The following is a 25312-nucleotide window of genomic DNA, read 5'->3' on the forward strand; positions in this document are numbered from 1 at the left end:
CAAGAATCGTGTACTTCCAGCGGCGACCACCCTGCCTCCAGATGAAGAGGCGTAGTGCGTTCAAAGTTCTTTCTTTACAGCGGTTCTACATATATGCGAAGTCGCAGAGTCGTTTTTAGTCCCGTTTCACCACTGCGCCATCTACTCAATGCACCCCTCTTCTGACGTCACGGAGGGGTGTGCATTGAGTAAATGGCGCAGTGGGAATACGGGGCTCGCAACGACTCTGCATACATGTGGAACCGCTGTTAGTCGCATCTTACGATACGCGATGGTGTACGGGAAGACAAACTCTCAGGCCGGTCTTCCACAGTCACTTTGCAAGCGATGGGCCCCATTTTACAGGTAAACACCGGGTAGGAGTAGTGCGTTCTTGAATCGGTTTTACCCATCTTAGCGTCTCCGTCAAAGTGGTACATAGCTAGGTGGGTAAGAATCTCCGCACCCCTTTTAGTCGCCTTTTACGACATGCATGGGGCTACAGGCGTTCTATCTGAAGCCGGGAACGCCGCGGCGAAAGTAATGTCCACGATAACACACAGCACAATAACTGAGGAAGAAAAGGAAGAGGAAAGAAAGCCAACGGCTACAGCCATGACTTTCGACACCCACCAAGCTTCAATAAATTTAAAAAAATAAAATTAATACTACCAAAAAAAGCAAAAAAACAAAATTTATCAATAGGATCAAAAAATTCAAAACGTTTTCCCATGTCAAGTACCATGTTAAATACCAAATGAAATCCTTTATCATTTTTTTGAAAAATTTTCCCATATCAAATACTCTGTCGCCCTATTGAAAATCCCCACATGGGAAACTATATAGGAAACCACATGGGAATCCACATGGATTTAAACATAGAAATGGTATAAGATTTCATGTAGATTCTGACATTTCAACCTAATATTTCACATGGATTTACATATAAGAAACAATATAGGATTTCATTCGGGAATTTTCAGTTGGCTGCTTTATGCAGGCAGCAGTTTACAAAAATAGTAATTATTTAATTAAATATCAAATAATATAAGTGCAACTCATCTGAAAATAAAAAAAAGTTTGTTTTACTTCTGAGTTAAAGTCTCAGCTTTTATAGGATTCAAGACTGATCTCAACTGTGAGAGAAAAAATTTCCACCATCTGGTGGTGTAACTGTGGAACTATAATGATGATCTATATTGAAATTTCCTATGTAAAATCCTTTTTTTAGTATCCCTGGCGGAATAAAATCACTCAACGTCTACTTTATAAAGTAGACATTGAGTGGACATTGGGTAGAAACTTAATAATTAGCAAAAATAAATGTTAAAATGACAAAATATGAAAAAATTTGAGTTGCAAAAGGTAAATAAATATCCAGAGACTCAATTCTAGTAATAATTGCGTTAAATAAAGCATTAAATATTAAAAAATTAATATAAATTGTGCAAAGTAACTTGTCGCATGGTTAAATTCTATTGGTTTTTTTAATATTTCCAATAAATTAATGTAAAATGACGTAGAACTTTACACATAATTTTAAAAAATGGTTAAATTCATCAAATTGATGTATTTTTGAGGTTAATTAATTAATAATAATAAAAATTATATTTAATTTCAATAGTGTTGTGAAATACTATAGAAACTGAATTACCGACCACATGTGATAATAAAAATTTCCGTTTCACGGTAAGTAAAGTTATAGTTATGCATAAATACTTAGATGTCACTATAGTCACCTTGAATATGCTTCTGCTGGAATATATATTTTGAATTGAATATGACATGATGATCGTTATTTTAAGTTGATGCCAGGACGCGACAATATATTATAAATGGGGTAAAATTCCTGTAGCGAACTAAGTGAAAAAAAGTTGATCGGATCGGGCTGTAATTTGCACATAGTTTAGCCCTAGGAATGAGTAATTTAACCACGTATTTATGCATAACTATAACTTTACTTACCGTGAAACGGAAATTTTTATTATCACATGTGGTCGGTAATTCAGTTTCTATAGTATTTCACAACACTATTGAAATTAAATATAATTTTTATTATTATTAATTAATTAACCTCAAAAATACATCAATTTGATGAATTTAACCATTTTTTAAAATTATGTGTAAAGTTCTACGTCATTTTACATTAATTTATTGGAAATATTAAAAAAACCAATAGAATTTAACCATGCGACAAGTTACTTTGCACAATTTATATTAATTTTTTAATATTTAATGCTTTATTTAACGCAATTATTACTAGAATTGAGTCTCTGGATATTTATTTACCTTTTGCAACTCAAATTTTTTCATATTTTGTCATTTTAACATTTATTTTTGCTAATTACCAAGTTTCTACCCAATGTCCACTCAATGTCTACTTTACAAAGTGGACGTTGAGTGATTTTATTCCGCCAGGGATAATTCGCCCATATCAATCCCCAAGTGAAATTTTTTTCATTTTTTTTTAAATTTTCCCATGTCAATCCCCAAGTGAAATCCTTTATAATTTTTCCGAAAAATTCTTCTATGTCAAACCCCATGTCATTTCCTAAGTAAAATCCTTTATCATTTTTTTAAAAAAATTTCTCATATCAAACCCCATATCATTTCCAAAGTAAAATTCTTTATCATTTTTTCAAAAAAAATTCCCATATCAAACCCCATGTCATTTCCCAAGTAAAATCCTTAATCTTTTTTTTGAAAAATTGTCCCATGTCAAATCCCATGTCAATCTCAATGTCATTTCCCAAGTCAAAAAAATGATGAAGGATTTCACTTGGGTAATGGCATGGGGTTTGATATGGGAAAATTTAAAAAAAATGATAAAGGTTTTCACTTGGAGAATGACATGGGGTTTGACATTGCAATTGACATAGAAAAATTTGTCAAAAAAATGATAAAGGATTTTACTTGGGAAATGACATGGGGTTGGACATGGGAAATTTTTTCAAAAAAATGATAAAGGATTTCACTTAGAAAATGACATGGGGTTTAACATGGGAAAATTTTTCAAAAAAATGATTATAAATATAAGAATACTTAGTATCCTTAAAGGAGGTTTGGAAAAGAATTGATTCACATATCACGAGATTTAAGTTGTTTGTCCTACCAAATAAAACGATTCTAGTCGGAATATTATCGTTTAAAGCAATAAGACCATACACCTCAAATGCTTAGGACATATCCAAATCTCTTACAGAATCATAAGTGGAACCTACGGATAAACAATGCGCGTTGAAATCTCTACAGAATATAAAAAAATTTGACAAGATAAGCGACCCTCCAGAAAACTTATCCATATAATATACTGTTAATTAATATTAATAAATATTATTTATTAATATTTAACTATTTTTTCCCCACCAGATGATATACAGGGTGTTCCAAAAGTGTGGAAACTTGCAAATATCTCGAAAAGTATGAATTTTTGTAAAAAATGTTCAAGACAAAAGTTGTTCCAAACAAAAAGATGTACATCATTGAAACCAAAAAATTGGGCCCGGAGCCCAATGTTGGGCCCTACAATGAAAAAAGTAGTTTTCTTAAATGAGATCACTAATTTTCAGTATCAAACTCGTAATCCCCATGTAATTCTGCGTTCAGACATGTGGTATAAGTGCCCAAAATATTGGGCCCAATCCAATATATTGGGTCCAAAATTTATCAACAGATAAATAAATTTTAAAAAATCGCATCTTGGAGGGATTTTGAGATAACAGGATTAGAAATTAGAAGCTAATTTTCAAATTGGGCATAGAGCCCAATGTAAGATTCCGCCGCCCAATGTGAGGCTCACAGTAAAAAAAATTAGTTGTCTTAAATAAAACCCATTAATTTTAGTATCCAATTCGTAATCCCCATGAATTTCTGGGTTTAGACTTGTAGTAAAAATGACAAAAATATTGGGCCCAATGTCTGGGATTAGGGCCAGCATTTTTCGTTAAATAAATAAATTTAAAAAATCGCATCTTTAGGAGTTTTTGGGGTCACAGGATTAGAAATTCGAAGCTAATTTTCAAATTGTACACAAAGCCCAATGTAAGATTCCGCGGCCCAATGTGAGGCCCACATTAGAAAAAATTAGTTGTTTAAATAAAATCCCCTAATTTTCAGTATCCATTTCAGAATCGTTTTAAAATTCTGGGTTTAAACTTGTAGTACAAAAGCCAAAAAATATTGGGCCCAATGTCTGGGATTGGGCTCAACATTTTTTGACAAATAAAGAAATTTATAAAATCGCATCTTTTGAGGTTTTTGGGGTCACAGGATTAAAAATTCAAGCTACTTTTCAAATTGGGCACAGAGCTCAATGTAAGATTCCGCAGCCCAATGTGAGGCCTACATTAAAACAATTAGTTTCCTTCCATTTCGTAATCGTTCTGAAATTCTGGGCTTAGACTTGTGGTACAAATTCCAAAAATATTAGGCCCTCACATTGGGCGGCGGAATCTTACATTGGGCTCTATGCCCAATTTGAAAATTAGCTTCTAATTTCTAATCCTGTTACCTCAAAATCCCTCCAAGATGCGATTTTTTAAAATTTATTTATCTGTTGATAAATTTTGGACCCAATATCTTGGATTGGGCCCAATATTTTGGGCACTTATACCACATGTCTGAACGCAGAATTACATGGGGATTACGAGTTTGATACTGAAAATTAGTGATCTCATTTAAGAAAACTACTTTTTTCATTGTAGGGCCCAACATTGGGCTCCGGGCCCAATTTTTTGGTTTCAATGATGTACATCTTTTTGTTTGGAACAACTTTTGTCTTGAACATTTTTTACAAAAATTCATACTTTTCGAGATATTTGCAAGTTTCCACACTTTTGGAACACCCTGTATATTGTGAAGTAGGATATACAACCCTAACGGGGATAGTTGATTAATATCTACTGCGCAGCCGTAAAAGCTATAATAAATCACTGCACATGAATAATTGTTCAATTTATTTATTAACATTTATTAATAATAATAATGTAAGCTTACACGAAGCTTACAGTAAGTTTACGGGAAGCGTACAGTAAGGTTAACTGTAAGCTGACTACAGTCAGTAATACGGTTTAAGTGTAAGTAGTAAATTGGGAATCAGTTTGACCCAATCCGGAATTTGTCCTATTATATGCAACTATAAATAAGAGATAAGTCCGGTCAAGTACGGAAATAATTCGTTACTGATTTCGGATTATTTCTAAGTAACTTCGGAATATGACTTTAGCAGACTAATTGCGGATTGAAGCGGACTAAAACCAGATTATGAACTTACAAGATTCGGACTGTTTCTTACTCACTTTGTATTAAGATATTTAATGGTCTTAAATTCGTATTAATGAGAACTGTTTGCGAATAGATTACATTAAAGTTTCAGAGCATTCCGGACTTATATCTTATTCTATGTTTCAATTATATTAAAATTGGATCGTTTCAGATCAACAGCGTATTACATGCATCATGATTTCGGATAGTTTCCAAGTAACTTCGGAATAAAATTTTACCATACTAATTTCGGATTAATGCGGACTAAAATCGGATTTTTGACATACTGAATTTGAAATGAAGCTGATTATTTTCTTATTTTCACATACAATGTTGGTATTTTTTCTTATTAATTGCTGATTAGTTTTTTTTCGGATTTGTTTTTGTATTTTTTCGGACTGATTGCGGTCTGATTTCATAGTCAGTCCAGCTTAATGCGGTCCGATTTTGGTTTGTCGTTTTGTTCAGTCTGATTTCAAACTGATGCGGAGCACTTGCGTAATTATTTCGTCCAATTTTCCCACTTATCCAGTCTAATCTCTCCGAATTTAATACGAAATCAATTTGACTTTTTTACCAGGGTGGTACATCTTCTTGTACATGTTCATTTATGACTTCGTTTATTAAGAATTAAAAACTTTATAGGCTGCGCAGTAGTTTTCTTAGAATTTTACATCTGCGCAATAATTTTTAGCATACATAATTAAAGAGTTTTAATGATTCTAAATTAATAAAATCTCAAAATTTATCAATAAAAAAATAATTTTTTTTTCAAATGAACTTGTACAAGAACATGAACGGTTTCATGTGGAAGTACTTGCACATGTATGAACCTGCATAAGAATATGAGGCTGGCTACACCAAAAGCCAATCAGGAGGGTTAAATTTAATCCTCTGGCGTACTAAACAAGTGGACTAAATTTTGCGTCTGCGCAAAATGTTTGTGTACATCTGCGACCATGGTTGCGATAGTAACAGGTTAGAAAAGTTCGCTGGCTTTGGCGACCACATGATCTTTTCTAACCTTTTCTAACCTAACTTTTCTAACCTGTCGCTATCGCAACCATGGTCGCAGATGTACACAAACATTCTGCGCAGACGCAAAATTTAGCCCACTTGTTTAGTACGTCAGTGGATTAAATTTAGTGGTCGGTATTTGACCGCCAACCTAGACAGTCCTATTTGTTTCGTAAAAGTGAGGATATACATTGAATTTTAATATATACACTAGAAATTCACGAACCACAACAAGACAGTTTTTTACTTGATCTCTGAATTGACTACAGGAACTACATCATTGCATCTAGTTTGGAATTTTAGAAATATTCACCATTCTCGTTAATTTTAATAAGACACAAGGTTGTTTATAAAATTCTTTGTTTACAATAAGGTATTGTCTCTCCTATGTATTTACATTTCACACTCCTCACCCAACAATTCTCCTTGGGCCGCTCTTGACTTTTATAAAGACGAAATAGACATAAATTTGTAATAATTCTTATAATTTAACCTTGATAACTATACACACAATTTTGAAGTTTTATTTTATAATTTTTATTTTGTTAATACCAACAATATCTACTTATTATTAGTGTATAGTCACTGGAGTGCGACCCAGGAGAAAATTTTATTTTATATTTTGTTTACAAATTACACTTTTATCTAACTTTAATCATATTTGATATGTTGTCTTTTATCTTAATTAACGTGTATAACTGAATTTAAACTCGTCAATCGAGACTGCTCTAAATCTAAATTCTGCCAGCTTTTTTTATTTTTTTAGATCGAGATGGATTTTCCTCGAGAAAATAAACAAAATCAGGGCTTCTCCCCTGGTCTGGATCATCGGAGCATTGGAACCACTTCACACTTATCATTCCGAGGCAGATCTCTTCGCAGATGTGATCCAAATGTGCTCCCCAAACCGGGAACTATTTTTGCTCCAATATCAAACATAGAATCTCTAAACACTAACTTGATCCCAGGAAAAAGACCCCATGGATCTACTTCTCCTTCTCTATCTTCGGGTTGCATAAGTCCTCAGATAAAAAAATCTAAGACTCCCTCTACAATAACATTACACCCCGCTCCCTTCCTCCTACAGAAACAACCGGTACCCACAGAATGTTCAATAAATACTACAGCTATTAACAACGACTTGCCACTTACTTCTTCTGACATCCCTTCCAGCAATAATAATTTGAGTTCTCCTCAACAACCTCTACCTTTGAATTCTGATGATGTATCCTTTCCTTATGATCTAATATGGTATAATGACTCTCTCTCTCACGAAGCCAGATTTGACGAAAAATCTCCGGAACCATTTAAAATCTTAATTGAATCTGCGTCGGCAGAGAGGAACCTAGGTAAATACAACCGAGTAGCCTTTGCTGAATATTTGGAGGGAATAGTTAGTGATCCCCTACGCATCATTGTAGCTAATGGGAAAAACCAAATCATTGTCACTTCCTCGACTTGGAATTTGGCTAATTTGCTACTCAACAATCCGGATTTACTAAATAAAGGCTATAAATCTTACATCCCGCAATCCCTAGTCAGTAGGAGGACCTTAATCAACAATGTTGATGTAGATCTGTCTCCACTGGAAATTAGTAATAAAATTGTCCCCGACGAAACTATCAATTCTATCATTTCAATCCGTAGACGTACCAATCCTGATGATACTCTATCGGAACAAGTTGAGTTGACGTTCGCCGGTACCAACTTCCCTGAATCCATCTTGATCTTTCGATTGTCTTTTAAACTTATCTTGGTGCTTACCCCCCCTAAGAGATGTTACAAATGCCAGAGGTTCAGACACTTTGCTACGCAATGTAGATCAACCCATTCTACTTGCGAATACTGCTCTGAACCACACAACAAGAGGGAATGTCCTAATCTCAACCGATCATCACTTTGTTCCAATTGTCATGGCAAACATATGGCCTCGGCCAAAGTTTTCCCAGAGTACAAATATGAATTTTCGGTCATGAGGACCAGAATCCTCAACAATGTCTCTTACGATAGCAGATGCTATCCTGTTGGAACAGGGCGTCGTACGCCTGGGCTATCAGATCTTCTGGGAAGGTAATGTTGAACAGATTGAGCGGTGTGAGCAAACTGAGTTGTCTCACTCAGATCTCATGGAGCGCATGAAATCCACTGAATCTAATTTACGGAATCTTCTGGGCGCACCTGAGACTGAAACTCATAGCTCTACTCTGCTGAATTCTGGGTCTGCTCCTTCTCTGTCCCAACCGGAAATTGCTAGGGAATACTATAATCCAGATATGTTTAGGGCGAGTGTCGATGACTCAGGCGATTTATAAACAAGTTCGAATTTTTATTTATTTTTAGTTGTATTTTATTCCTTATTTTGATCGTTTTACTTGTACTTTGTGTTGCTTTCGTGTTTTTGTTTGGCTATTGCTTATTTTAAAATATAACACTTTCGTCGAAAAATTTTAGTTTGATTCTTTGGAACTCTCGTAGCCTTGTACCCAAGCGCCCGGAGTTGGAAACACTTCTCTGGAATCACAATCCGGATGTCATTTGTATTACGGAGACTTGGCTATCTCAAAGGATCTCATTTAAGTTGCCGGATTACATCACTGTTCGACAGAATCGGGTTGACGGCAGAGGAGGTGGGGTTGCTATTCTGATTCGTAAAAGAATCTCTTTTCGGGTCTCCTTCTCTTCTCGTATTGCCGTGGGCAATTGTCATTTCGATGTTGTCGTCATAGTACTCCATATGTTGTTCGGATCTACCCAAATAGTTTGTGCCTATGTTCCCCCTGGTGGAGATGTGGGTACGGCTGTATGGGATGACCTTTTGAGCGACTCCCCTCCACGCATAACTTTTTTTTTGTGGGGACTTTAATGCCCATCACTCTTGCTGGGGTGAACAATACAACGACATTCGAGGTGCTTCTCTACTCACTTTCACACTTAATAGAGAACTCTTCCCCTCAAACATTTTAACCCCTACTAGACACAGCGATCCAGGTGTCTCTTCTGGTAATCTTGACTTGATATTCTGCTCATCTGCTGTCTTGCAGAACTCCACCACATCTGTTTTGGATGATACCTACTCTTCGGACCATTTTCCGGTATCCCTCCGTGCTAGTATTGCCCCTGTTCTAGTTTCACCTGCAACTTGTAGATTAAACCTGAAAAATCTCAATTGGACTGAATTCATAACTTTACTTAAATTGGATGTCCTAGATCTTACAGCACATCTGACTACCGAAATTTCTTTGCCCGAGATTTATGATCGTTTTCTTAAATCTATCAAGAAATGTATTCTGGACGCTGGTACCTTTTTTCCATCTCGCAACACACTTCCAACCCGCACTAAGCCGCTCTGGTGAAACTCGGAATGTGACAGGGCCTTACAAACCAGAAGGGACAACTACAGATGGTATCAGGCAAATCAATCTTTGCAAAATAGGGTAGAATTTAGGAAGCGAGATGATGAGGTGAAGATACCTCCACTCTTTGGAAGACAATCAGGGCCCTGTCCTCTAGATCGAATCAGGCCAGTACTAACATCGATACTGATACCTCCAACCCTGAACTTACAAAATATAAAAAAGACTTCATAAGAGAGGACTTTCCACCAGCAAACATTCCTCCCTTACCCACCCCAACTCATTTTAGTGATGATGATTGCAAGCCGTTTTCAATGAATGAGTTTAAGTCCGCCTTGAATTCTACAAAAACCAATTCTGCTCCGGGTATGGACGGAATCACGGGTGAGATAATCAAGGCCCTTGAGCCGGTGGCCTTGGAATTTTTGCTCCTTCTATTTAATCGCATGTTTCTTCGTTCGTCATATCCGACATCTAGGCTGGAGACTCAGGTGCTGATAACCCCGAAACCGGGCGGTAGGGGCTTTAGACCAATCGCTCTCACCTCAGTGTTTTCAAAAATATTTGAAAAACTTATCCAACGCAGATTGGATCATGAGGTCGAAGCGAGACGTCTGATTTCCAAATGCCAATTTGGCTTTCGTAAGGAGCGCTCCTCTCTCGACTGTATTTCCACCTTTGTTGCGGATATACTTAATGGTTTTGAGGACGCCTCTCCGTCCTTCGATTTTAAACAAAATTTTAAACAGACTGGGCTTTCAACCTAATCTAATCAACTTTATATCGTTTATAACCGCTAGGAAACGTATCTCTTTTACCCCAGACGGCTCAGATGGCAAATACTGCGGTGTCAGTGTCCCTCAGGGAGGTGTGCTCTCTCCTCTTCTCTTTAACTTATATCTTCGTAGAATAGGACATATTCTCCCCGCCAACATGAGATTTACTATGTATGCTGACGACCTTCTCCTCTACATCAAATTTAAGGATCTAACCAACATTTCTGACGAGGTCTCTTTAGTATTAAATAAATTGTGCAAGTGACTTAGAGGTATGGGGATGGAGGTAGCTCCCAATAAAAGCTGTTGCTGTGGCTTCTCGAGATCTCGTATCTCTTTCGAGAACCTTAGAATATTCATAGGAAATACCCCTAACAGATGTGAGCCTAGCATGAAATATCTGGGTATTGTTCTGGATAGGAAACTCTCTTGGCTTCCCCCACATAAAACAAATTGCTGATCGAGCCACGCGAGCTCTTTCTATCCTAAAAATCGTATCCAGAGTAGCATGGGGTACTTCCCCGATTCTTGCCCTTATGGTCTATCGTGGTCTCATACGAGCCATTCTGGAGTGGGGTGCTCCACTTTTCTCCGATGCGGCCCCAACAAATCTAAAGATACTGTATAAGGTCCAGAGTGCTGCTCTAAGAATGTCCTTAGGATGCATGAAGTCAACCTCAATTGCCATCTTGATGTCGGAATCAGGTGAATCCCCTCTTTCCCTCAGAAGAATCTTCATTACCAATTCCTTTCTTTTTAGGAATTTCAGATGGAAGGACAACCCTCTCATCCCTAAAATACAGCTTCTGAGAGAGAAGTCATTACGACCGGGTTTTAGATTGAATAAGAGTAGAATATCTCTTCTGAATGCCTATGATAGGACTATTCCCGTTTTGGAGACCTTTCATAGAACCAACAGACCATCCTACTTTGACACACCCTGGAAGACCCTGGCACACACTCCCATCTGTGATCTTCTATCTGGCAACCTACTTAACGATCTTTCACAATCTGACAAAAAGCTCAAATCTCTTATCAGAGAAAACTATCAAAACCCTCTCACGATCTATACTGACGCAGCTTATAATGCGAAAACTGAATTAGCCGCCTCGGCTTTTTACGTTGAGTCCACTCACTTTTCCCTCATCAATTTGGTCCATCCATCCTTACGGCTGAGCTCTATTCTATCCTTAGAGCCATCCTATATGCAAAAGAACAAAATAGCTCCCAGGTTTTGATTGTCTCAGATTCTTTATCTGCCTTATCCAAAATTTCCAACTGCTTTCTGTTCCGGGACAATAACTATCTGGTATATAAAATCCCTTCCTGTCTATATGAGGTTTCCAAGTTCACACGATCCATGGAGGTCAGATTCCTGTGGTTTTCTGCCCACATTGGAATCTCAGGAAATGAAAGAGTGGATAGAATCGCTAAGGCTACAAACAGATTCTCAAATAGAATTGACCTTGCCCCCCCTCCCTCTGATCTAAAAAGGGGAATCCTTGCCAGACTGTGGCCCTACGTGGAGGAAGGTAAACAGCAACGAAGATACTTCTCTCAAATAAGATATGACACTCCGAGACCTTGGTTTGCGCAAAATCTACTGAATACTATCTTAATACCTGCTTATAAATTTTGTAATTTGAATGTACATTGTATTTGAATTGTTGTTCTCAAGGCTTGCCTAGGACAAAATAAATAAATACTAAATACTAAATACAAATCAATCTAATCACCAGGCTTAGAACTGGACATATATGCACGGCGGATCACCTCTCAAGATTTCACCTTGATGATGCTTTAAGATGTTCCTGTGGCTCGGACTGGAGGAGCCTTGATCACCTGATCTTTGAATGCCCGTTGTTGGCTTTGTCTAGACAGGGATTTTTTGACTTTCTTAAACGTAGAAGACCTAACATTGAATTGTCCGAGGTCTCTTTGGACGAGTTCATTTTCGCTCCGGATATGGAGACTGTTGGAGAGTTTGGCAAACATCTCTGTTCCTCGGAGTTGGTAGTCTAGCGCAGCTCTGAACTCATGTCACTCTTAGGCCCATTCATGTGGATGTTCTTGCCGATAGAACCATCCACTTTGAAGATCCTTCTTTGGCAGGACCTAAGCAATGGCGTCAGCTCTGACTTAGTGATTGCTTCCTCCTTATGGAGCTACTTGTGCTCTCTTGTAGTCTCTGTCTGTGATGAGTTCTAATCAATTTTGATTTGACTATAAATGACATATATTTCTCCACAACTTTGTGGCTCCTCGCGGAATATTCAATTTGCTCTGGGTTGTATTGTCCAACCTATACAGTGGATACTTATCGGGATGTCGTAAAAAAAATATCTCTTTATTTGAATCGAGCGCGGTCCCAATATTTACCCTTGCCCCTCTCTCCCTCGAGCATTGCCCAACATCATGGAGAAATAACAGGAACACAATTGTGTTCCCTCACTAACGGGACACGTGGGAATCTATCTGCCTATAAACAACTTGAACGTTCCGCTTGAGCCTTTGTGATAGTTCACTGTGTTTACACTTTGTTTCTGCTTTTTTTCTGATTATTTATTGTTCTGACAGTTGGCTGTGCCTCTAGTCATTAAGAAGAAGAAGAAGGATTAAATTTAACCCTCCTGATTGGCTCTCGGTGTAGCTAGCCTCTATGTACAAGAACATGTACATTTTCTTGTATACAAATATTAAATATATTTTCTTCCATATCTTGCACAAGATCTGGTACAAGATCTGATACACGAACTTGTTCCAAATTCTGGTGCAAGAAAATGTACATTTTCCATACCAGAACTGGTACAAGTTCAGCTTCTGAACACGTACATTTTCTTGTACAAGATCTTGTACAGGGATTTTCAATAGGGTAGATTATAATAATATTATAATATTCTTATAATTATTACGATAAATTATTAATTTAAAATTTTAATAAAAATTATACAAAAATTAGACTCAAACTGTTACTATACACGCACTAATACGTAAAATAACACAACTAAAGTAAATTTACGTCAGAATGATAATTTACAACATCGGACTTAAAGCAAATAGTTTCCAACGTCTGACATTGCATAATTACAAGTTTTGTGTTAATTTGCAGTGTAGAACGAAATAAAATTTACACATAGTAGTGTAGAATTATAATTCCAGGTTAAATTACTACGTATAACGATGTAGATTTACCATATCGAACGTTGTATTCTTGCTGAGTGAAATAACAGCTAGGACGCATGTTAAAATACAATATCTTTTTTACAGTGTGTAACATGATAACTTTGTCATTCCATAAGGTCTCAACTGGTTAAAATAATCTAATTATATTCGCATTATTGTTTAAACAAACATTACCACATTATATTTAATTTACAATATGGTATTTTTATTATTTAACAAAATAATTATTACAATTTAGATTTTGAGATTATAGAAAAAACTATAGGTATAACGTATTATGCATTGTGCAAAAATATTTTAATAAGTTCACATTTTTTAATACTTAAAAAATAATTTAAAACGGTTATTTATTAATATGTTTAATAATAATAATAATTAATAAAAATTCCCAGATAGCACAACACAGAAAAAACTGAACTCAGAATGAACTGTGTAGGCTGCTCATTCTGAGGTGCAACAAAAATGAGACTAGGTTTTTTCTGTGAACTGTTTGCTGCAATTTTACAGTTTACAATGCCAAGGTGTAAGTTGTCACTGTCACGTCCCGAGCTAAGGTAGAGTTTATTTATTATTTATAATAATAAAAGGGAGATAAGTTGCTGATTAATCAGGTTGGTAAAGCCTGATATTTATTTTTAATGTAGGATCGTGTCAGTTTGTCAAAACTAAGGGTTTTGTGTCAAGCGATTAAAGAAAAATATTCCTTTTTATGATTTGCAATTTATTAATAACAATATATAATTACAATACTACTTACAATTGATTCGTTGAAACTTAGTAATGTAACAAGCGGCAATCAGGATTACAAATATGTGTCTCTGGATGCGTTGTTATACAAATCATAAATTGTTACACTTACACAATTTAGATTTTATACGACAGTTTAGAATTATTTAACTCGAACAAAAGAATTATATTGCTTAAAATAAAGAGAAACTTGTTTCTCTTTTACAAAACTTTTGTAAAACTCACTAAACTCGCGGGTTTAAATAACGAAGTTTAAACAATTACAAAACTGAAGGGCCGATTCTCAGACACTATTCGGGCAGAAGCTCGTCCGATTAACTAACATTTTGCAATAGAAAAACTGGAGTTTATATACTACATGATCTTTGTTCATTGGGGTAGAATTGTCACGTATAATTTGCAGACAGCGCAATTATCACGTACAATTTTCATTTAGCGCAAAAGTCACGTACATTATTTATTAATAGAATTATAATAATATCTTAATTAATTTATTAAAATTTTAGTTTATTGATTATTAATTAGTTGATTGCAGTCACTTAGGATGTATAGTGATCGACAATTGATATTATGAAAAATAATATTAATATCGAGTAATGATCAATAATCTTATTGAATTCTTTAATCTACTATATATATATAGTAGATTAATATATATATAATATATATATATATATATATATAACACATCTGCTTTATGCGAGTCTTCAGCATTCAGAGGTGTTATATTACATCTATCTTTCACTATTAACATCGTGAATGACTCATATGTATGTAATGACCTTTATTTAAAAGAGATAATTTAATTTGTTCATGATCCATCTTTTAAGAATTTTTTGGTACCGGGATGTAACAGTCACGGTCAATTTGCTACAAAATTATGGTAATTTGCTATATATCTAAACGTTTTTAACTTTGCATTGCAAGTTTGCAGCAAATTTTTATAGCAAAAATCAAGAAAACTTTCACAAAATATTCCAAAAAACAGTTTTTAAAAACTTCTTTAATATGTAGAAATTCATTTATAAATTTGCGTACAATTTTACGTGGTATTTTGAAACATTTTTGCGTGGAATTATACCCAAAAAATTAGGAACTTTTTATAATTTCTTAATATATAGTATTATATGCAGGAAAAAGTCCTAAAACCCCTACCGGGTTTCAATATTCAGAGATGATGTTTATTTTTATTTATATGGGGTCACACTGGACTAGTCAATATTTTGAAACTTTCAATGCATAAGCTTTAAATTTGCACTCACTAAAGTAGGTTGCTTGTAAATACCGCTGCAGTTTTTGTGCCTAACAACCAGAATAATAAATTCCATCAATTAATTAATACTTGCAATACTAAAAAAACATTAAAAACACCGCTACTTTAAGAATCTACTTACAGTGCTATGTAATTGGAAGAATTTTGTGTAATAATTATAATGAATTTTTTTCCAAATAGCACAAATTCTTACACAAATATCTTTTCTGAGTATTTTTATATAAAGTCTGTAATATGTAATATTCAAACCAGGTTGATGCAAGTTTAATAATATTCTTTACTCGAACCCGTGTAAAAAATTGTCCCATGTCCAGCAATGTAATGATAATAAACCCCAAGTAAATTTCCTTGTGTTGTTTACGTATGTTGCACCCAGAAAAAACAAAAGCTTACCTAATTTGCTTTTATACTATATCTGGACCTGTACGTAATTTAAGTCCTGAATATTTGTACAGATTGTTTTAGTGGAGAGGGGTAATACGTAATTTTCTACTTATTGTATCAAATCCATGTATTTTAGGCCAATATATCGTAATTGTATTTTCGTAAAGAAATTTATAGTGATTTGAAATAAACTTTTATAATCTTTTTCGACTTAGGTTTCGTAGAGAAAGACACTCTGACGTAGAAAAAGGAGAATCAAAAGAAGGGGAATCCAAGGAAATTCAAATCCGAAAATTGCCTTCGACTGATGAAACTATAGTGGCACGACCAAAACCCAGCAAATGGGGAAGATTATTAGGTAAACATACATTTTTTATGAACAATTTTTATTTTAATTACCAGGAGAGAACGGCTTTCGCGAAGATATTATGCACGCGTGTACGTTTAGGTTTTGGGCTTAAATGCTGTGGCTTTGCTGTAAACAAGACTAAACTCATAAGGATTGTCCCCAGGATATCCGCTGAGATCGAGGATATGTCAGCCAGACATAACCTTAAATTTAGGTCAAATTTAGGCAAGAAATCCCTCCCCCTAACCAAGAAACAAACATAATCTCAACATTTAGCTCAAATTTTTTAGGGAAATACCCCTCCAACCAACAAACGAACATGGCCTCAAAATTTATGTGAATTTTGACTGAGAATATAATCGCAAGTCTCCAGGATTGTCGCTGGGTTCAAGAGAATATATTTGCAAGCTGACTTCAAGCAAAATATTTTAAGTGAGAGGACATTTTGTTACTTGCATTAAACTTGCTACATGTTTGCATTGCAATCTTGCACAACTTGCACGGCAAGCTTCCTGCAAGTTTTCGTGCTGATTGGGTACATGTGATAACCGCGCGTTTAGTCTCGTTCGTATCTCCTTTTCGTTTTTCTCTCATGCGGAGAGATTAAATTACACTGCCCTGTATAGGTTAAATACAACATTCTACTCCATTAATTAAAATTAATTTTGAATAATTTAAAAATATTTGCAAAAATTATATATCGTTGTAATTGTATTAACATGTACATTACAAATATAATATTTAAAGAATTATTTTTTTCATATTCAACAATTTTTAATTTTACAATGAAAAGCCATCAAACCATAAAAGACCTATACTTTTCTTTTTGTCCTTTTGTAACGTACGTATTATAATTATATGGAATCACGTTTGTATGACAAGGACAGAAAAGGGATGGCGTCAATGACTACGACTATACTATTAAAGTAACTACTTCAAATTTTAAATTTGTATTTATCATTTTATAGTAAGCTAGTTTCCTTACATTTAGTTATAAGAAAGCAACATTTCTATTGAAAATTCCTACAAAGTTTCCTACGTGTGATCCTTTAAAACCAATCTATAAGAAATCTTCATAAGATCCTTTGTAAGATCTTACGTGGGATGCGTTTAAGGATGCTTTCAGACAACATACGACATTACTGTATGAATTTGGTTTAGGCAATGTTACAGGAAACTATATAGTTTTCCATATAGTTTCCTACGTACGATCCTATAAAAGATGTCACTGAAAATTAAAAAAATTTTGAATTTTTTTTTATTTATGTCATTGTTGCCTTGCTTGTTTTTCGATTTCTAGTATTTTCGAGAAAAATTTGAAAATAAATTTGGAGGGACTGGGGATTCAACCCGGGTTCGACGCGCGCTAGCTAAAGACCCTATACACTAACCTAATCACCGACTACCGAGAAAAAAAATCTTCCTCATACTCTGCCATCTAAAGTTTCTACTTTCAGTCTTTCTGCAACTTTCTACTTCTGATCTCTTATGTAAAATAGAATATGAGTTGATCGCTCAATCAATCTCTGAGCGAATTTGATCAGTTTTCACTCAATAACCCTGGAAAATTAGGAAAACCGTGTTCGAACCGAATACGGTTCGATTTTGGTTAACTTTGGTTAAAAGATAAAAAAGATGTTAAAACATGAAATATGTTTAAAAACCATTGATGCTGATATATTATGATTACTTAAGTTTATATATTCAATAATTTAGTTAAATTAAGCTCTAATTAGTGAGTAATTAATGTGTATAGTGCAGTGCTTACTTGTTAGTTCAAGTGCGCTTTACCTGTAATTTTGTGTATAAAAATACATATTTTTCCCAAAAAAAACATTTATTTTTATTAAATAATTAAATATAGTGCTTAAGTTTTTTAATAACTTATTTAATTAGTCCTTAATAAATGTTTCATTTAATAAATTTTCTTTGGGTTTTTTGTGCGCGATTTTACCCACGACACAAATAATTCTTTAGTTTGGTTGTAAATTGTAGATGGCGATGAAATATAGTATTTTAAAATCGACATTATAATTGATTTTGGATAAAGTTCCTAAAGAGATCCACCTCCGATTTGAATAAAACTTTGTATACTAACGTATTTTAATGCGCTGATTACAAAAATGATAGTAAATATTGGCGCAAATTTGATTATCATGGTGAAAACCATAAAAAAAACACCATAAAATCATGGTTTTTTGCAATTAACTCGTAAAAAACGCAAAATTTCGAAAATTGATTTAGACGAAAGTTGTAAGTCTCAAAAAACACACATTTTATGTTGTTTAAACTTTTTACCAAAAGTGATTATTTTTAGAAAAAAATCCAAAAATCGACAAATAACATAAAAAATTGGTGAAGTGCGAGTTACACTCACCTACCTAATGTTCCGTTCACGATTATTTAAATATTTATATATATATACCCACATAGCACCGAAGATTTAATAAATATTTATTTTCAATGTTCGCAGTATTTAGAATAAAGGTTAAGTAAAGCTTCTGTAAATATTTAAATGTCCGCACTTGATCAAATGTTTAGCGCGAACCTTGAGTGAAGCATGAAATTAAATATTCGTTAAAGGTTCGCCCAGATATCTGGATTTTAAAATTATCTAATCATAAAGTATTAATTATATTAATAATAATAATAATAATAATAATAATAATAATAATATAATTACATCTTTAATTTGAATCAGTTTAATGAATAAATTGATTTAAGAAATTTTAGTTTTCAAAAATGAAAAAAATAATAATTTCTTAAATTTAGGGACTCATACTTGATTAAGCAATTTTTTAGAGACTAAATAACGAAATTGATTTTGAAAATAAATTTGGGGGACCGAGGATCGAACACGGGTTCGACGAACGCAAAGGCAATACCTACATCCAACCGAGCTATACGAGCAACTATGATTGGAAAAACAAATCTTGCTCTTAAGCTGCAAGTGATTTTATTGGTTTGCGGAAAACGGAGTGATAATTTAAAACTAGATATTTGGTTTTGATAGTATATAACAATTTTCCTTTAATCTACTCGCAAAAATACGTATGTATACCAAGTTTGAACATCCTAGCTCAAAAACTGTAAAAGGGGGGCACGTTTTTTCCCGAAATTTCGAGTTTTTTGAACATAACTATATTCAATTCAACTCCAATCGGATTCGCTATAATTTTCGTTTAATCTACTCAAGAAAATACGTATGTATACCAATTTTATGCTTAATCGGCTGAAACGGCTAGGTTTTAGAGAGGGGACATGATTTTATGGACGGATATGAGTAAAACCATAAAGGTTAACGAAACCCTAAAAATGAGGGTGAAACAGTCCATACATAAATTATACAGAAATTTGGTACTTGTAAGTATACTGTTTTTGCCGAAAAATAATAATGTTTAGTAAATAATATACCCAAGTAGCACGATATATCAACCATATGTCACGGTGATATCACCGGGGAATGTCACCTTGACATCAGGAAAATGTCAAAATGTCCGCCTTACGGTGATATCACACGGTGACATCGAGGTGATATTATGGTGACATCAAGGTGATATCACAGTCATATCACAGTGATATCATGGTGATATCACCGTGATATCATGTTGATATTTTACAGGGACTTAAAATTTTTAATAATTTAAAAAATAATAATAAATAAAAAAAAATAATAAAAAATAATCATTTTTTAAAAATTTTAAATCCCTGTAAAATACCAACATGATATCACGGTGATATCACCTTGATGTCACCATGATATCACCCTGATGTCACCATGATATCACCTCGATGTCACCGAGTGATATCACCGTAAGGCGGACATTTTGACATTTTCCTGATGTCGCGGTGACATTCTCCGGTGATATCACCGTGACATCTGGTTGATATATCGTGCTACTTGGGTATAGGAAATAAAATGTGTGTTTTTTTGACACCTATAATTTTGTCTAAAACAATTTTCGAAATTTTGCGTTTTTACGAGTTAATTGCAAAAAACCATGATTTTATAGTGTTTTTTATGGTTTTCACCATGATAATCGAATTTGCGTCAATTTTCACTACCATTTTCGTAATCAGCGCATTAAAATACGTTAGCATACCAAGTTTTATTCAAATCAGAGGTGGACCTCTGTCGGAACTTTATTCATCAATTATAATGTCGATTTAAAAATATACATATGGAAACAACTGTGTTGTTACCCATAAGCGTAGCTTGGAAGCCACTAGTCGTTTCGTCCCGGTCCCCACTACTGGACTCATCAGTAAGGCTACATAGTGGGAAACGTGCCTTATACGACCATGGGGTAGTGAGAGTTGGATCGTGTATATGGGTGATTCTCCGTGTAGCGCACGATTTGGTGTCTGAAACTTTAAAAATATTTTTTTATCGAAATGATAAATATTAATACAGATTTTTGAAGATAAAGTGTCAAGAAATAAATGTCCATGGTGGGCTGGAAAATTTTTTTATAATTTTTAAGTTTATTTAAACAAATTAAAAAAAAAGTTCTTTGCTTTTTGAATTCTATAAAATAATTGAAATTTGATTTAAAATGTTTATGGAAATTTTTGGGGTAATGCACAAAAATATATATAGCGCGAACGACAATTAAAAATTTTGATTTCGGTAATTTATGGAAATTTTCGAGGTAATTTATGGAAATTTATGCGGTAAGTTATAGAAATTTTGTCTAAAATTCATAAAAATATGTAAAGCATAAATCGCAATTAAAAATTTTAATTTCGGTAATTTATGGAAATTTTCGCAGTAATTTACAAAAATATATATAGCGCGAACGACAATTAAAAATTTTATTTTGGAAATTTATGTGGTAATTTATGGAAATTTATACGGTAATTTATAGAAATTTATTTGGTAAGTTATAGTAAACTTACCGGAACTATGATAGTTTATAATAAATATTTTTAATTTCGTTTATTTCATTGTGTATTAAACTTGCACTAGTGACGGTCGATATTCTGTGGCGGGTGGAGACGCTGGGGTCGGTGGAACTGGCGTTAATAATTTTTTTTTAGAAAATTATCATTTATTTTTAATCGGTTTCATATATTTCACATATGTGACGCTCCACGAGAAAAGGGACCTAACGCGACAAAACAGAATTATACAGAAAAGGCGTTTAAAGTCGAACGTTCTGATTGGCTGAGGCGCGCCAGCGAATATCAGCCCCACTACCTTACTACTACATCGTTCCTACGTCTCACGGATACAACAAGTATACTAGTAGTAGTGGTGGGGATGGTTTCCGTAGTCCGTGCTGGAACGCGATTGACATGGTCATGTTTAAAGCTTTATTACAAAAAAAGTAATTAGAAAAATATTATTTTTGACATTTCTATATGAAAGAGCAACTCAAATACTATCGATTCGCATATAAAACTGGAAATTAATTTTTTGTCGCGTTAGGTCCCTTTTGTCGTAGAGCGTCACATATATATAGACTAAAATACACTTTATTTAACCTTTATTATTTAATTATATTCTATTTTTTTTAAAAAGATTGAAGGGTCGGTGGATGCCGGTGGAGACGATTTTGTGATGCCCTGTACAAATTTGATTCTTGAAATGTGTAAAAAAAGGATAAATCAATTAGAAAATTGATTACTTTCTTCATGGATCAACTTAAGGAATGTAACTTTTGCTGTTACTGAAGTAGAACTATATTAACTTTTGACTTTTATTTAAATAATTCAATGTTTAATAATAAAACGCAGAATAACACACAAAAGTGCAGTCAAGTAAGTAGTATAGCTAGGCGGGTTCTGAGCCACCTACCGACTTCAGTCGGTAAGGTAGATTTCGCGGGTTTGAGTCCGTGCTAAGTTACCATCAGTTGGGTGGTCCCTGTTTTACCGACGTGGAAAAAAAGTTCTAGAATGTTCTGGATGGTTCTCTTGAGCCACCTACCGACCGCAGTCGGTAAAGTACATTTCGCGGGTTTGAGTCCGTGCTAAATTACTATCACTTGAGTGGTCCCTGTTTTACCGACGTGGAAAAAAAGTTCTGGAAGGTTCTCGGTTGCCATGGAGAGTTCTACAAGCTAAAATTGTTGAGCACTATTTTTTTGTTGTTTTAAATACATCCCTACCTGTTCCTACCTGTTTTACCGACTAAAATTTAAAAAAAAATTTGAAAATCCACTCCTCGTTTTTGAATCCCTGATACCCTATATAGTGTACTCTATATTGTAAAAATGAAAAAAATCGTAAAATTCCTGTTTTACCGACGTGGAAAAAAAGTTCTAGAAGGTTCTAGAAGGTTCTCGGTTGCTATGGAGAGTTCTAGAAGCTAAAATTGTTGAGTACTATTTTTTTGTTGTTTTAAATACATCCCTACCTGTTCCTACCTGTTTTACCGACTGAAATTGAAAAAAAAATTTGAAAATCCACTCCTCGTTTTTGAATCCCTGATACCCTATATAGTGTACTCTATATTGTAAAAATGAAAAAATTGTAAAATTCCTGTTTTACCGACGTGGAAAAAAAGTTCTAGAAGGTTCTCGGTTGCCATGGAGAGTTCTAGAAGCAACAATTGTGGAGTACTATTTTTTTGTTGTTTTAAATACATCCCTACCTGTTCCTACCTGTTTTACCGACTGAAATTGAAAAAAAATTTGAAAATCCACTCCTCGTTTTTGAATCCCTGATACCCTATATAGTGTACTCTATATTGTAAAAATGAAAAAAATCATAAATTCCTGTTTTACCGACGTGGAAAAAAAGTCTAGAATGTTCTGGATGGTATTTTTTCATTAAATGATAAAATTAAAAAAAAACTTTTTATTTTTCAAAATAAAAAATGGAATGACCTATATATTTATGTTAAAAAATTATTAGATCCTGAAAAAAATATAATGTATTAGTTGCGCACAAAATACAAATTTCCGAAACTTCCAGAATTCAAAAACTGGAAAAAGCCAGTATATATCCAGAAAATATGTCGTACTTGCTGAAAGTCACGTAGCCCTCATATAAATGCGCATGCGCAGCGGTTAAATAGGGAGGGCTACGTCACTTTCAGTCAACAGAAGAAAGATGTGGTGGTTATACAGTCTCCGCAGCAGCCACATGGAGCAGCTTTCAAAAAGCCACCAATACCATCCTACAGAGCAGCAGTTAAAAAGGCGTCCGTTCCTTCAGGTTCCTCAGCAGCAGCAGCAGTTCCTGACAATTTCATCTCTCAACAGGCACCTGTAAAACGAACATTAGAACCAATTGTAAATTTACCTGAAAAAAAAGGAAAAATTAAACACACACCCACAACAAACACACCATTTAAACATTCAAACACATCCACAACAAACACACCATTTACACATTCCAGCACATCCACAACAAACAAACCACCAACACAATCATTGACATCCACAACAATCAACACAATTATACACATCCGCAACAAATAAACCATCAACACAATCACACACACGGTGCGCGGGAACGAACTTAGAAATTGACAAAAATGACGACAAAATCTGCTAGTGCCATCTTTTTTATCACTTAAAATTATGTAAGAAAATGTTTTTCCCAAAATCTAAATCGCAGAGTTTCGCGTTTTTTAAATCATTTTGTAAAAAAAATAACTTTTTAACACTAAATCTTTTTTAATGCTTTAAACTTTTTTATGTATAGATGATTAAGATTAATTATTCTTATTTTAGCATAAATTATGAAATTGGTGATAAAATACAAAAGTTAAACTTTTTATAGATGACAAAAGAGATCATGAGCTACTGCTCAAATTTAAACACCGCGTGACATGGTAATTTACTAGTAGTCCAGTCAAGTTAGTCTAAAAACAAGGCATATCATGTTTTAACTCAGGACCTCAATTTTTTTCCCTTAAACCCTTCATTTTGGGGTAAAAATAAAGTACCTAAATTTGGTACTTCGAACTGCTACCAGAACCTAACATTTTTCTTAAGAAATAGGTGCATAAATTCAGTTTTTCAAATTGCCGCCTTTCATGACATTTTAGCATAAAAATACTTATTATAAAAAAGAAGGTGTATCAAATTCTGAGTAATTTGATAAAAAATAAATCCTGTAGCTCAAAAATTGAGCGAGATATAGCTTCCGTAAAAAACACATTTTTTTCGAGATTTTAGCTAAAATGAGGTATTTATCAGTTTTTCCAATATAGCTTTAAAAGAAATAATTTTTTGAAAAAATTGCCTAACTGGAAAGTTAAAGCTGACAAAATTCCTAACAATTTGCAAAAAAGAACAATGCAATAACTCTGATAGTTTCCGAGATACAGTCTCTCAAATATGACCCTTTTGAAATTTTACATAGAATCTCATTTTATTACCATTGTATGTAAAATCTCAAAAGGGTCAACTTTGAGAGACTGTATATCGGAAACTATCAGAGCTATTGCATTGTACTTTTTTGTAAATTGTCAGAAATTTTGTCAGCTTTTATGATAAAATGTCATGAAAGGCGGCAATTTGAAAAACTGAATTTTTGCACCTATTTGTCAAGAAAAATTTTAGGTTCCGGTAGCAGTTCGAAGTACCAAATTTAGGTACTTTATTTTTACCCCAAAATGAAGGGTTTAAGGGAAAAAAATTGAGGTCCTGAGCTAAAACATGATATGCCTTGTTTTTAGATTAACTTGACTGGACTAGTAGTAAATTACCATGTCACGCGGTGTTTAAATTTGAGCAGTAGCTCATGATCTCTTTTGTCATCTATAAAAAGTTTAACTTTTGTATTTTATGACCAAATTCATAATTTATGCTAAAATAAGAATAATTAATCTTAATCATCTGTATATAAAAAAGTTTAAAGCATTAAAAAAGATTTAGTGTTAAAAAGTTATTTTTTTTACAAAATGATTTAAAAAACGCGAAACTCTGCGATTTAGATTTTGGGAAAAACATTTTCTTACATAATTTTAAGTGATAAAAAAGATGGCACTATCAGATTTTGTCGTCATTTTTGTCAATTTCTAAGTTCGTTT

At 34.0% G+C, this 25312-nt stretch overlaps 1 protein-coding gene across 6 annotated transcripts in view; it reads left to right on the forward strand.

Annotated features, from left to right (window-relative positions):
• The window catches only part of LOC127278580 (potassium voltage-gated channel protein eag), a 1151741-nt gene that overhangs the window by 1083936 nt on the left and 42493 nt on the right, over window positions 1–25312 (forward strand). For all 6 annotated transcript variants that reach the window (XM_051300360.1, XM_051300361.1, XM_051300362.1 and 3 more), the window contains one exon: window positions 16190–16332. In XM_051300360.1, coding sequence (XP_051156317.1) covers window positions 16190–16332 — 143 coding nt within the window. The remainder of the gene's footprint in view (window positions 1–16189; window positions 16333–25312) is intronic.

This window comes from Leptopilina boulardi, unplaced genomic scaffold (assembly GCF_019393585.1).
Source record: "Leptopilina boulardi isolate dan_hultmark-lab unplaced genomic scaffold, ZJU_Lbou_2.1 LbouV2_208, whole genome shotgun sequence".
In the NCBI taxonomy this organism is placed as follows: domain Eukaryota; kingdom Metazoa; phylum Arthropoda; class Insecta; order Hymenoptera; family Figitidae; genus Leptopilina; species Leptopilina boulardi.